Source organism: Ascidia mentula, chromosome 4 (genome assembly GCF_947561715.1).
Source record: "Ascidia mentula chromosome 4, kaAscMent1.1, whole genome shotgun sequence".
Lineage (NCBI taxonomy): Eukaryota > Metazoa > Chordata > Ascidiacea > Phlebobranchia > Ascidiidae > Ascidia > Ascidia mentula.
In genome coordinates this window covers 5947356-5959812 of record NC_138569.1, presented here as the reverse complement: position 1 = coordinate 5959812, position 12457 = coordinate 5947356, and the positions used below count along the sequence as shown (strand labels likewise).

Sequence of the window (12457 nt, the reverse complement as noted above, 5' to 3'; positions counted from 1 at the left end):
CCAATTAAACGCAACACCACAACCGAAACCCCGAAGATCACCAGCCTAAAATCATATAATTTATAACCAATTGTTCGTTGGAACAGTTTTACGATAAATATGCATCGTGGAATCGCGTATGTAGTACTTCATAACCCGAAACATATGTAGAACTTGCAATAAATTTTGTTTCGAAGACTTACAGGAAGCGTGGCTGAATCAGCGACAGGACGAAAATACCGAAAACCTGTTTAACTTGAGTGAAGCGGAAGTGACGACGCCGCGTATGTGCTACTTTCCATCAAAATCATACTGAACGCAACTCAAAACTGCTTCGCGAATAGGGTCATGTTTAAACGAACAAGCTGCGCGAACGCAGTTGAGGTTGTAAGTTGTCGAACGACAAAAATCCTCAGTTACTTTTGTAATTTGGCCTTTGACAAATTTTTAGTGCCTCGATAAAAATGTTTACAACTAAACTCAGAGCTGTACTTTGGTTTGTTCTTGGTTTATGGGAGTTGTGTATCGATGACACAGGTAAGATTATCAATATTTATTGTTATTCTTTGAAACTCAAATTTCAGGGTTACCTATTCGCATCAAATCGCTTGTCATGTTTTGGTATTTTATGCTTGTGTAACTAAACAATTTAAATGGTTTATTTTATCCAACTGATACGGATCATTCGAAAAAAACGAGTAAACTTGAAAATACGAGATAAATTATTTGAAAGTTTAGTACAGTGGTTTTCAACAGCGTGGATACGTAGAGCGTTGCCAGGAGCTCCACGCTAACATCACGATATGCGGCTGAAAAAATCGCAATTTTCATGAAATGAAGCCTGTGAACCTAATGATGAGAATACGAGAGTTGAGATCGCCAAATATAAAGGTCCTGCGCAATGGGGCGATCCTGCCTTGCTATGCGAAAGCATGGTATTACTTCTTCGTTGTCTGATTACGGTGGTGGAGATCACCTACGTATGTGAAGGTCGCCTGACAAGTTGTGCGCTTGCGCACCAGTGTACCTCGGCCACGATACACCTCGTGAAACCACTGAGCTCCTGCAGCTAATTTGGTAGAGCGTTGGGCCTGATGAGCCCATGGTCGTGAGTTCAAACCTCACCGAGAGCTTGATTTTTCAAATTTCGCTCCGACTTGTCGGGAAAAGTGACTGATCCAACTTGGCTGCAATGCATTGGTGCGAAGCCTGTGCTGAACTTAATGAATTTCATGAAATGTTTGCGCATTGTACAATATAAGGATGAGAACCAATGCTGCAGTGTTTCTAAACAGCTTTTGATGATGTTTTACTTCAGCTAGAACACAAAATAATATTTAACCCATTGAATTGCCAACAGAAGCTGCCAGACCGAAACACGTTGTGTTTGTGATGGCTGACGACTTGGGATACGGCGACGTGGGATACAAGGCGGTCGGTTCAGGATCGGCCGTTAAGACTCCGTTTCTCGACAGCTTGGCGAGTAAGGAAAACTTTTCGTGTATTTTGAGGTTCTTGATTTTTAATTTTGATGCTTGCAAGCACCAGCACTAATTGTACACCATAACTCGCAAAGCCTGTCTTCTTTTTGGAACTTTTTTCAAAACAAAATGTTTTTGTTTCAGAAAATTCGGTGCAGATGAATTACCATTACACAATGCACAAGTGTAGCCCAACAAGAGGCGCTCTTATGACAGGAAAATATCCGGTACTGTTATTTGTTTCAACTTCAATAATTTTTGACTCAAAGCACAATGTTTCGTACATGTTTTGTGGTAAATGTGTTCTGTCCATAGTTGGGGCTTTATGTGGCATATGGTAAAGATATAAAAACATGCAAAATAGCAGATATAAAGTGAGCAACCTTTTGTGCCAAGGTTGTTTTCCTGCTGATGTATGTGTGGTCTCACATTTCAACAATCTGAATTTCAGAGTATTTGTTTGAAGAATTTCCTAGAATCGAACAGAGCTTCTCATTGCCAACGTTTTGTAGTTCGCTTTAAAGATATTGGTTTTTACGTAACGAAAATACGCTTGGTTCATTATTATCTTTCTCGCTCTGGCCAACATAAATTCTTTACAGCAAGATCCGAATTTATACCGGTTATTCAAAACATATGCGGTTTCTTTTCCTTGTTCTAGACCCGTTTTGGACTACAACAAGCGAGCATGTGCAATATCTGTTCGTTGGGATTGCCGTTGGACAACGTGCTCATGCCTGAATATATGAAACGATGCGGATTCTCAACTCACATGGTGGGGAAATGGCATCTTGGCCACAGTAGAGAGGCTTCTCTCCCACACAAGCGAGGATTCGACAGCTTCCTCGGTAAAATCACCTTTGAAATCGTTAAGCAGGAACTACAGTAAACTGCTTTAAAGTTTGCAATGTGATATTCCACGAACTGGAAATTCTGCGCTCAGGTTATGCGACTTTAGTCAACCAGCACGTGATGGAACCGTTGGTATACCGTGGATGTTGCACAAGAGACCTGACGTACAACGGAAACCCGGTTGACGTTCCATTTCAAACATACGAATCCGAGATGGTGGCAAGCAGAGTGGATACAATTATCAGAGAACACAACAAGACAAAGGTATTGTATTTTTAGTTCTCCAGAGCTGTATCGTTTCTTTTGTAGATGCGCGAAAATGATTTTTAGGCCGCAACGTAAAGCATTTGTTGCAGGTATGGCAGCCTTTCATTGGAATTAGTTTGCAGACTTTTGTGTACGTTATTCGTGGTTTACGGTTTATGTAAACATTTGTAAAGCGTTATAGCAGAAATAGTCTTGTCTTCAGTACAAACACTATTTTTTATAAATCTTTTGGAAACGTAGGATTGTTTTAACTATTTCCACTCTGTCTGTTAAACACGCTTTTCTGTTTTATCAGCCTTTATTTCTCTACGTTCCGTTCCAAGCCGTTCACCGCCCTTTGACTCTCACTTCGCGCAAGTACTCGAGTCAGTACGACTGGCTGAACAGGTACAGGTTTCTGCCCAAAAGGTCCCGACACTATTCGGTATTTACAGCAGTGTTTCACGACAAGTAAATCATTCAGTAATGAGGAACAATACTAGCAATAATTCAAATGCAGTTTGTAACAAAAAATGTCAAAATCAGTCCGGATGTGCTTTGATAGATATGGTAACCCAAAAGGCGTTTTAAAAATAATAAAACTTTTAGTAGAAAACTTATACACTGAAAAGAGGACATTTGTGTTTAGCACTGTCGTGTCTTACGAACGATATCGACCCTTCGGTATGATAAGGGAATCGATATCTACAAAGATGCATTATCAAAAAATACAAAATTTCTTTTTCTTTTCCTGTTATAAGGCATACACCGCCTATTCCTGTAAAATACGATGTAAAAAACAAAACTGTTCGCAACAGAATAATTATATATTCAGAGGACATTTTGTGTTCAGCACTGTCGTGTCTTACGAACGATATCAACTCCTCGGAATGATAAGCGCGCTGGATCGTGCTGTGGAAAACATTTACATAAGTTTAAAGCAAGCTGGAATGTGGGAAGACACGCTTTTTGTTTTTACATCTGGTAAGTTTCTGTTGGCCACAAAACAAATAAAACCTGGCAATCTTTTTGAGCCAACAATTGCACTTATGCATTCTTAATCTTACACACATTCATTTAACTTGAATTGTGCAAATGCGAATTATTGCAACATTAACGTAATTGACTGAATGTATCCTGCGCATGTCAACAACGAAGTACTCAAAACAGCAAAATACCTGTAAAGCTTGGTACATGCTCATTTTTTCTGTTGTGGGGCAGACAATGGTGGAGAAGGAGTTGCGAGCAATTGGCCGCTTCGTGGATCAAAACGCACCTTCTATGAAGGAGGCATTAGAGGCCCGACTCTCGTCCACCATAAGTCGTTGACACCTTACGTCAGTGAAAAAATGATGCACGTCACTGATTGGCTGCCCACAATTTTAAAATCAGTCGAGTGTGACGTGCAACCAGACGACATCGACGGTTTGGACCAGTGGGATTCAATCCGGTTAGCTTCCTACACATATCAGTTTAATGAAGTTTTTATCGCTGTCCCTTTGCTGTTGTTTTAAAAACATGTAAAAATTGAAGCCATGCTGAAAATCAAATACATGTCAGTTTTCGCATGCGCAATATTATTAGTATATCTTCGAAAAACGACGATCATTTGCGTAAATATGTTTTTCATCTTTTCAGTTATTTTATATCGATGTTTCAGACACGAAAATGTTCCTTCCCCAAGAAACGTTACCATTCACACAATATATCCATTGCTGAGGCTTAAGCTAAATGCATTCAAATTAAAACGATACAAAGAAGAACTGAAGATATTCAACATAACCCTATTGGCGAGCGTTCGAAAGGATAATTTTAAACTCATTACTGGACCAGGAAGACGACCGGGAGGTATAGGTTTCTACAAATTTTATATGGAAACTCTATCGTTTTTGAGTAAACTGTCGGCTGAAGCACAACTTTTTAATGCGGACATATCAGTGCTGGTATTTTCACGTACTCTAGTTTAAAAAGTGATGAGTATTTTTCGGTTTTAGTAAGTAGATGGAAAGTTCCAGAAGAGAGCGGACAGCGTCCACCGGAACCAAAAAAAGCAAAACCACTGGAACTTTACAATCTTAAACTGGATCCTTTTGAGGAAAATGACATTTCTGAAAGCAACCCTTTGGTAAAGACCTTTTATACGTGGTGTTTTACAGCGACGCAGGTGTAATAGATAATATGTTTGTGTGCTGTTGGTACCCCTTGCTGTGGTTCTTTTTTAAGAAGACTATTTTAATACCCATTCACTCAAACCCCTAATATCAAGCATCGAAATTTTAAGTTTTGTAACGTTAACAACTAATAAACATTATAATTTTAGATCGTACAAGATCTTTTGAAAATTCTGGCCGATCACCAGTACAAAGTACACACTTTAAAAATCGAAAGAGATCCAAGTAGATGTTCCTCCCGTTGCTCCGGACATGTTCTGCCCTGGTTCCACTGACCAGTTTGTTTGTACACAGTAAGTGGGCAATCGTTTGACAGCAAAATGCATTGAAGTCCATGCATAGCATTTCAAATCGTCTTCAAAGGTGGTGTGGTACAATTCAAAAATATTTGTAAATTCATAAATGTCCATTAATAATTGCAGCCTGACCAAAAGCTATTCTTAAAATATAAAGGTACGTTGGACTCACGCTACAACACAAATACAAGTTATTGTTGTTTGTCGCAAAATTCCTTCTTAACTTTGTCAAGCACTGTTGAAATACAACGCTGATCTGTGACTGTAATACTACGAATCAACGATTTCACTTTTTCTTCCAGAAAGGAATATCGACGACTCCCCTCCACGTAAATCTCTTCCACCAAATACATTTTAATTGTTTTTTGTTTGAATCGTGTGCAGCACTCTCACGTTATTTCAAAGTTTCCCGTGTGTTTTCGATGCAGAACCAACACCTGAAGTGTGAATCTACCACTGCCCTACCACTTTAACGAGGCTGCGCACTCGAGTTGGGTTTATTTTGTACGAATAAATGAATGATATTTATATGTAACGATTCGATACAAATTAGTTATTGTGAAAAAAGGTGTGGTCACCTTTGTGCGATCTACATGTTTTGTTTTTTTCTTCAATACAAAACATTATTATTCAAGCTGTGTTCCAAGAAGTCTATGCACTGCATTTCCAGCTGCCACAACTTTTAAATCAGTATTTATTGGTTTGCAGTTGAGTTGGGCATTTGTTCTATTTTGCCAAATCATTACTTTTTATTACCGGATATGAACGAGAGTGGGAGGGATTCTTATTAGTTTGCATACATTGAGTATAACCTTCTAATGTGATGAGGGTCCTCTTCGAAAACCGCCCGCTCAACAATTTAACAAGCAGCAATTCGAAATGTAAGTCGCGCACCCTGCAGCTGTTTAATCGTTCTTAGAGTTTAATCGAAGAAATTGTAACTAAACGATCACTTTTAGCGGAATGTATTTGTACGACGTCGCCCAACGCCCAATAGTTTCCAAACCCTACTAACCGCGTCATAAAATCCTCCATGTCGAAGGCGATCAACTTGCAGGAATAAATGGGTTGGTGTTCGACATACAAAATAAAATTTCGCCCTTTTAGAAAGTGGGAAACATTTTGCTGAATGAAGCAACCGTGTTTCGTTGCTTTTGTTTCGATGGGAAGACGTTGATGCGGCGCCAAAGCAAACCTTTGTCGCAAAAAAACCTCTGGCATGGTGGTGCATTGAAAAATATTTTAAGGCCCATCAAATCTCTGGAATAGTGCGAATTTTGATCCTTGGGTCGAAAAGCTGCTCATCCTTGTCACAGATAGGGAAACGAACACGGTTTTAAACCTTGAAATCTTTTCTGTTATGAGGTTGTCAGGCACAATTTACTGCAAAAGTGTTGTTGAAATCAGTGGCTCAACGAAAACGTCTGATAATGTTAAAATATCTTGCAAAGCGTATTTCTACTTAAAGCTCAATTTTGCCAGTATTTTGTATCCTTTTAGAATACGAAGGTTTCTATTAGTTGAAAACAACTGTACGTGTGGCGGCCCGCGTATCAAATCAGGCCCGCATTGTTCTCCTTTGTGGCCCGCGTGTTGCGAAAAAGGGTTTCGTTTCCTGCGCCTGAAAAGTGCGCCATAGTCGGGAGACATCACCAAAAACAGGTTTTTCTAAAACAGGGGTTTTCTGCGGCTTTCAAACCTCAGCAGAAGTTGAGTTAAATTGACTCATTAGATTAGGCATTTTTTTCAGTTTTGGCTCGTCACACTTTGTGGCGGATAGCAACTTGAAATCATTAGTTATTTTATTCGTGCCAAAAAAACATCAACATACCATGTAAATAACAGACTTGCCGGTGACGCAGTCCCAACAGTGCTGGGACCCACAAAAATGTCTTACAACGGTTTGTGCTAATCTCAAGCTAAAGAAAAGGGTAAACTTTGTAAATAACATGAGAGTAAACAAAAAATACTTTTCAAATAAAAAAGTGCACAAAACGCTTTGACATTCTTGAAAAGATAAGAAGCGCCACAGGATCACTGACGTCACTTACTGAAAAGAAAAATAAAGTAGGTTTTTTCGTTTTTTGACAGTTACAAATGAGCGTTGATAATTATCCAAGGTGCCACAACATTTAGATGTTTCCAATTACTGCTGCAAAACGACACTCTGACATGTATCATAGCTCCACTTCTGTGCACAAAGCAAATTGGTCAGTTTAGCCAAGGCAGAACATGTCCGGGGCAACTGGCGGGGCATCTTCGTGGATCCTTTTCGATTGGTAAAGTGTGTACTTTGCCCCAGTGATCTGCGAGAGTCTTCAAAAGATCTTGCACAACCTAAAATTTACAATAACTTTCCTTTAGGAGGTCGAGATAATGACAGCAAGAGTAACAACAGCATGCACACATGTATTGTGTGATACATGCGACGTAAAAGTGCAGTTAAAAGGGCTTTACCATAGGATGACTTTTAGAAATGTCATTTTCCTCATATGGGTCCAATTTTAAGTTGTACAGTTCCAATATTTTTGCGTCGTCTGCGCTTGCTGGAAGTTGTCCGTTCTCTTCTGGAACTTTCCAGCTATTGACTAGAAACGTATTGACATCAGCATAATATAAACATATACGAGTGAAGCCAAAATACTCTTTTTGAAAACGTAGAAATCAGTTTAAAAACGGACTGATTATATATCGCCCAGGTAAAAACATGAAAGCGATGGTGCTCACGTGTTCGACAATGAGGCAATTTCAAACAACAGTCCTAAGATCTCGGTATCTATGAAATGCGTAGAAACGTACATATTTTTGGCTTTCTTGGTCCTGTGATGAGTTTGAAATCACCCTTCCGAACGCTTGCCATCACTCTTATGTCAAATATCTTTAGTTCTTCTTCGTATCGTTTTAATTCATCTGTCGATAGCTTATGCCAACTTATAAATGGAACAATAGTGTGAATGATAACATTTCTCGGCGAAGGAACGTTTGCGTATCTACAAAAAAATGGAATCGGTTTTAAGCATTGCTTCAAATTTTACATGCTTTAAGCAGCAAAAGTGTTGCGATTAAAAACGTCATTAAACTAATATGTGTTGAAAGCTAACCGAATTGAATCCCACTGGTCCAAACCGTCGATGTCGTCTGGTTGCATGTCACACTCGACTGATTTTAAAATTGTGGGCAGCCAATCAGTGACGTGCATCATTTTTTCACTGACGTAAGGTGTCAACGACTTATGGTGGACGAGAGTCGGGCCTCTAATGCCTCCTTCATAGAAGGTGCATTTTGAACCACGAAGCGGCCAATTGCTCGCAACTCCTGCTCCACCATTGTCTGCATTCCCAAAGAAAAGTTTTACAATATATGTAGGTCCTTTAATATATTTTTGAGTATTTTGCTCCTGACATGTGCATGATAGACATTTGGCAAGTTTCGTTTGCGTTGGTTAATGTCCAGTTGTACAATTCCTCTTCATACATAGATGCCATATATAAAAACGCGTAATTTTAAACCGGATAAATAAAATATTGAAAATACGACATCACATGTTTTTGCTTAGGTTATATTGCAACGAACAGAAACTTACCAGATGTAAAAACAAAAAGTGTGTCTTCCCACATTCCAGCTTGCTTTAAACTTATGTAAATGTTTTCCACAGCATGATCCAGCGCGCTTATCATTCCGAGGAGTTGATATCGTTCGTAAGACACGTCAGTGCTAAACACAAAATGTCCTCGGAATAAATAATTATTCTGTTGAGAACAGTTTTTTTTAACCCATTTGCAGGAATAGGCGGTGTATGTCTTTTTACAGACAAAGAAAAAAAACTGTTGTATTTTCGGATAATGCATCTTTATAGATAACCTGCAATCCAGAGAGTAACCTGTACCTGTTCAGCCAGTCGTACTGCCTTGAGTACTTGCGCGGAGTCAAAGTCAACGGGCGGTGGACGGCTTCGAACGGAACGTAGAGAAACAAAGGCTGATAAAATTGCATATTTGAATCAATCCGGCAAAAGCGGAAATAGTTAAAACAATCCTACTTTTCCAAACAGTAAAATTGTTATGCTGATGACAATAAAGTTTCTTGCTAAAATGTTGCTTAAAAAATTTAACATGAACTGTAAACCTCGTACAACGAGCGTAATATTTCTCTGCAAACTAATTCGAACGACAAACTGCTTCGCCCACAACAAATGCTTTTATGTTGCGACGTAAAAATAATATTCCTCTGAAATGTGGCGATATTTTTATTTGGAGCACTTATCTCAAACAATAGAATGTTTTCCTTTAATCATAACCTGCATACATGATTTAAAGGATGGCAATTTTTAAAATAAAGGATCAAGTTTTGTACTTGTGTCTTATTGTGTCCTCTGATAATTGTATCCACTCTGCTTGCCACCATCTCGGATTCGTATGTTTGAAATGGAACATCAACCGGGCGTCCGTTGAACATTAGATCTGTTGTGCAACATCCATCGTATACCAATGGTTCCATCACGTGCTGGTTGATTAAAGCCGCATAACCTGAGCGCAGGATCCAGTTTTTGTTTTACAATATTGCATAGTATATTTTGACGCTTAGTATATATACATTTACAGAAAAATTGATCAAAAACCATTGATTTTATAGTGTGCCGGGGTACGCCCCCACTGCGTTACCGTGGGGGCACGACTGTGTCTCGGGCCTCGCACCCAAAGAATCCGACTGAGTCTCGATGGCGCAACACCTTCTAACTTTGGGATGATGCCATATTTTGAGCTTAATACATTTAAACATTTACACGTTTGGTTTAGGGCTAATTTGTAATTATAAAGTACAGCGTTTTTAAGGTATTTTTACCGAAAAAGGTGTCGAATCCTCGCTTGTGTGGGAGATAAGCCTCTCTACTGTGGCCAAGATGCCATTTCCCCACCATGTGAGTTGAGAATCCGCATCGTTTCATATATTCAGGCATGAGCACGTTGTCCAACGGCAATCCCAAAGAACACGTGGCGCACATAGTGTTTTGTTGTAGGCCGGTACGGGTCTAAAATGTAAAAATACTATCTTGTGTGATATTAGGTGGGAGAGTGCTTAGTTAACCACTGTAACCAAGAAACAAATGCATCTAATTTGATTACCCGGCAAAGATATGACAAGCACTTCCATGACTAACTATAAAAAACAATCATCATATGATAAGCAAAGTGGAGCCAAAAATAGGAATTGTGTAAGCTGCATACAGATGGCCACTGTTTCGACCTTTAAGGTCACATCAATGCAGCTGGTGTGGCTATCAGACGACTTTGCCGACCAAACGGCCAAGCAAAGACTTCCACTTTGTGGTGACTATACAATCACCGTCATCCGTTTGGCACCAAACTAGGTAAAACCTTACGGAGAAAACAAGGTGGAAACACTATGGCCAAGCAAAGCTCAACCAATAGTGCCGTCAGGCCCCGTGTTGCACCTAGTTTGGTGCCCAACGGATGCCCGTGATTGTATAGTCACCACAAAGTGGAAGTCTTTGCTTGGCCGTTTGGTCGGCAAAGTCGTCTGATAGTCGCACCAGCTGCACTGATGCGACCTTTTAGGTCGAAACAGTGACCATCTGTATGCAGCATACACAATTTATAAAATCAAGTTTGGTGCGTAAAATTTTCCAAACATAAGTAACGTAAATTACGTTTTAAGGTATAAAATTGAGGAAATTGGATCAAATAACAATACCGGATATTTTCCTGTCATAAGAGCGCCTCTCGTTGGGCTGCACTTGTGCATTGTGTAGTGGTAATTCATCTGCACCGAATTTTCTGCATGAAAACATGTTCTTGGATAAAGAAAACTGAAAAAAAAGAAAAAAAACCTTCAACACACGCAAAGTTTTCCTTACTCGCCAAGCTATCGAGGAACGGAGTCTTAACGGCCGATCCTGAACCGACCGCCTTGTATCCCACGTCGCCGTATCCCAAGTCATCAGCTACCACAAACACAACGTGTTTCGGTTTGGCAGCTTCTGTTGGCAATTCAATGGATTAAAAATTTTGTATCAAATAAATGTCAAAAAATTGACTTTGGCTTTAATCCCAATAATATCAAAGTTTTTTTTAAAACGAAGTGAATTTTATATTTCGTTAAGTTATGCAATGTTGATGGGCATACCAGCATAATCGATGCACAATCCCAATGAACCAAGAACAAGCCAATGCACATTTCTGAGCTTGGTTGTAAACATTTTTATCAGTTCCGGGAACTAAAAATCTGTACAAAAAATTCAGTTTCAACATTTACGATTACTGAACTTCGCTTGCTGACCTGCCACATGAAGCTTTCAACTGCGTTCGCGCAGCTTGTTCGTTTAAACATGACCCTGTTCGCGAAGCAGTTTTGAGCTGCGTTCAGTCTGATTTTGATGGAAAGTAGCACATACGCGACGTCGTCACTTCCGCTTCATTCAAGTTAAACAGGTGTTCGGTATTTTCGTCCAGTTACTGATTCAGCGACACTTCCTGTAACTCTTCGAAACAAAATTTAATGCAAATTCTACATATGTTTCGGTCTATGAAGCATGTGGCAACACGCATGTTTCCCTGGCCTAGCTTTCCTGCAGAGCTCAAATAAGTTTCCTGACACTTCAATATAAAACGTCCTCTATTACGTTCGCACGTTCTTTTGATAGTTAATTCAGTCACGTATTAAATTCTAGTTAAACGCACTTGGAACAAGTTAAAGTTAAGCCACCTGATTTTGCAAACGTGTGTTTCAATTAATAAATAAGTCTGCTCGCGGAGTCGAATTTAATATTAACAGCAAGAACACGCAAGCAGACTTAGCTGCAGTCTCAGCAGCCGGCCGGAATCAATTGGTACGCTGCAAGCACATATGCGATCCCACGACGCATGTTGGCGACTCACAACGTTCATTCATTATTTTTGTGTGGCACATTTTCAAATAGACTGATTTACGGTACTGTAACATACGTCACAGAAACCAGTGCTTGTATTGCGTAATATTTTGCGCGCAGCTTTGCACATGTACTGCATAATCCCACAATGTGACCCAAACGATTGAGCCATCGAATATTCTCGAGTAAATTGATTCATTCAACATCCTGTTTACCACATAAAATGTTCTCCTATGCTTATGTCACATCACACCTATGTTCTTGTATTATATTACTTCAAGCGCCTCATGATATCATGTGACATTATTGACCAATCAGCTCTCATAATGGAGAGCGTTAAAAAGCCCAGGTTAGACCGGTAAATTCATTCTAATTCTAATCCATTCTAATTCATTCTATTTCATTCTATTTGCTGCCATTCTATTTGCTGGCATCCTAACAACGTTGTATTGAAAGTTGTAATGTACCGTCGTAATGAAGAAGATAACAGAAATGAATACAATTATTCGGGAAGAGATCTTGGTTCTGGGTGCTTTATAGAACGGG

The 12457-nt window shown here is 39.4% G+C and overlaps 2 protein-coding genes across 2 annotated transcripts; one reads left to right on the top strand and one right to left on the bottom strand.

Moving 5' to 3' along the window:
* The first annotated feature begins 1371 nt into the window (after positions 1-1371).
* Positions 1372-5383, top strand: LOC145897880 (arylsulfatase J-like). Its single transcript, XM_082986334.1, has 11 exons — positions 1372-1462; positions 1605-1687; positions 2122-2308; positions 2404-2576; positions 2875-2966; positions 3412-3542; positions 3780-4008; positions 4219-4406; positions 4553-4683; positions 4879-4954; positions 5328-5383. Exons 1-11 carry the CDS (start codon positions 1372-1374, stop codon positions 5381-5383), a joined length of 1437 nt encoding a protein of 478 aa, XP_082842460.1.
* Positions 5384-7236: 1853 nt separating this feature from the next.
* On the bottom strand, positions 7237-11242 carry LOC145897879 (arylsulfatase B-like). Its single transcript, XM_082986333.1, has 11 exons — positions 11170-11242; positions 10901-11023; positions 10738-10820; positions 9868-10054; positions 9379-9551; positions 8912-9003; positions 8609-8739; positions 8127-8355; positions 7825-8015; positions 7483-7613; positions 7237-7362 (listed from the first exon to the last, which is right to left on the bottom strand). Exons 1-11 carry the CDS (start codon positions 11240-11242, stop codon positions 7237-7239), a joined length of 1539 nt encoding a protein of 512 aa, XP_082842459.1.
* Between the last annotated feature and the right edge of the window lie 1215 nt (positions 11243-12457).

Bases quoted from the DNA above. Each gene is read 5' to 3' on its own strand.
- LOC145897880 (XM_082986334.1), top strand. From the start codon at position 1,372: ATGGCTGACGACTTGGGATACGGCGACGTGGGATACAAGGCGGTCGGT. The intron at 2,309-2,403 runs GTAAAATCACCT...TTCTGCGCTCAG, and splicing joins AGGATTCGACAGCTTCCTCG to GTTATGCGACTTTAGTCAAC. The intron at 2,967-3,411 runs GTACAGGTTTCT...TTTTGTGTTCAG, and splicing joins CAGTACGACTGGCTGAACAG to CACTGTCGTGTCTTACGAAC.
- LOC145897879 (XM_082986333.1), bottom strand. From the start codon at position 11,242: ATGTTTACAACCAAGCTCAGAAATGTGCATTGGCTTGTTCTTGGTTCA. The intron at 10,055-10,737 runs GTATTGTTATTT...TTTACATTTTAG, and splicing joins TTATGACAGGAAAATATCCG to ACCCGTACCGGCCTACAACA. The intron at 8,356-8,608 runs GTAAGTTTCTGT...TTGGGAATGCAG, and splicing joins ACTTTTTGTTTTTACATCTG to ACAATGGTGGAGCAGGAGTT.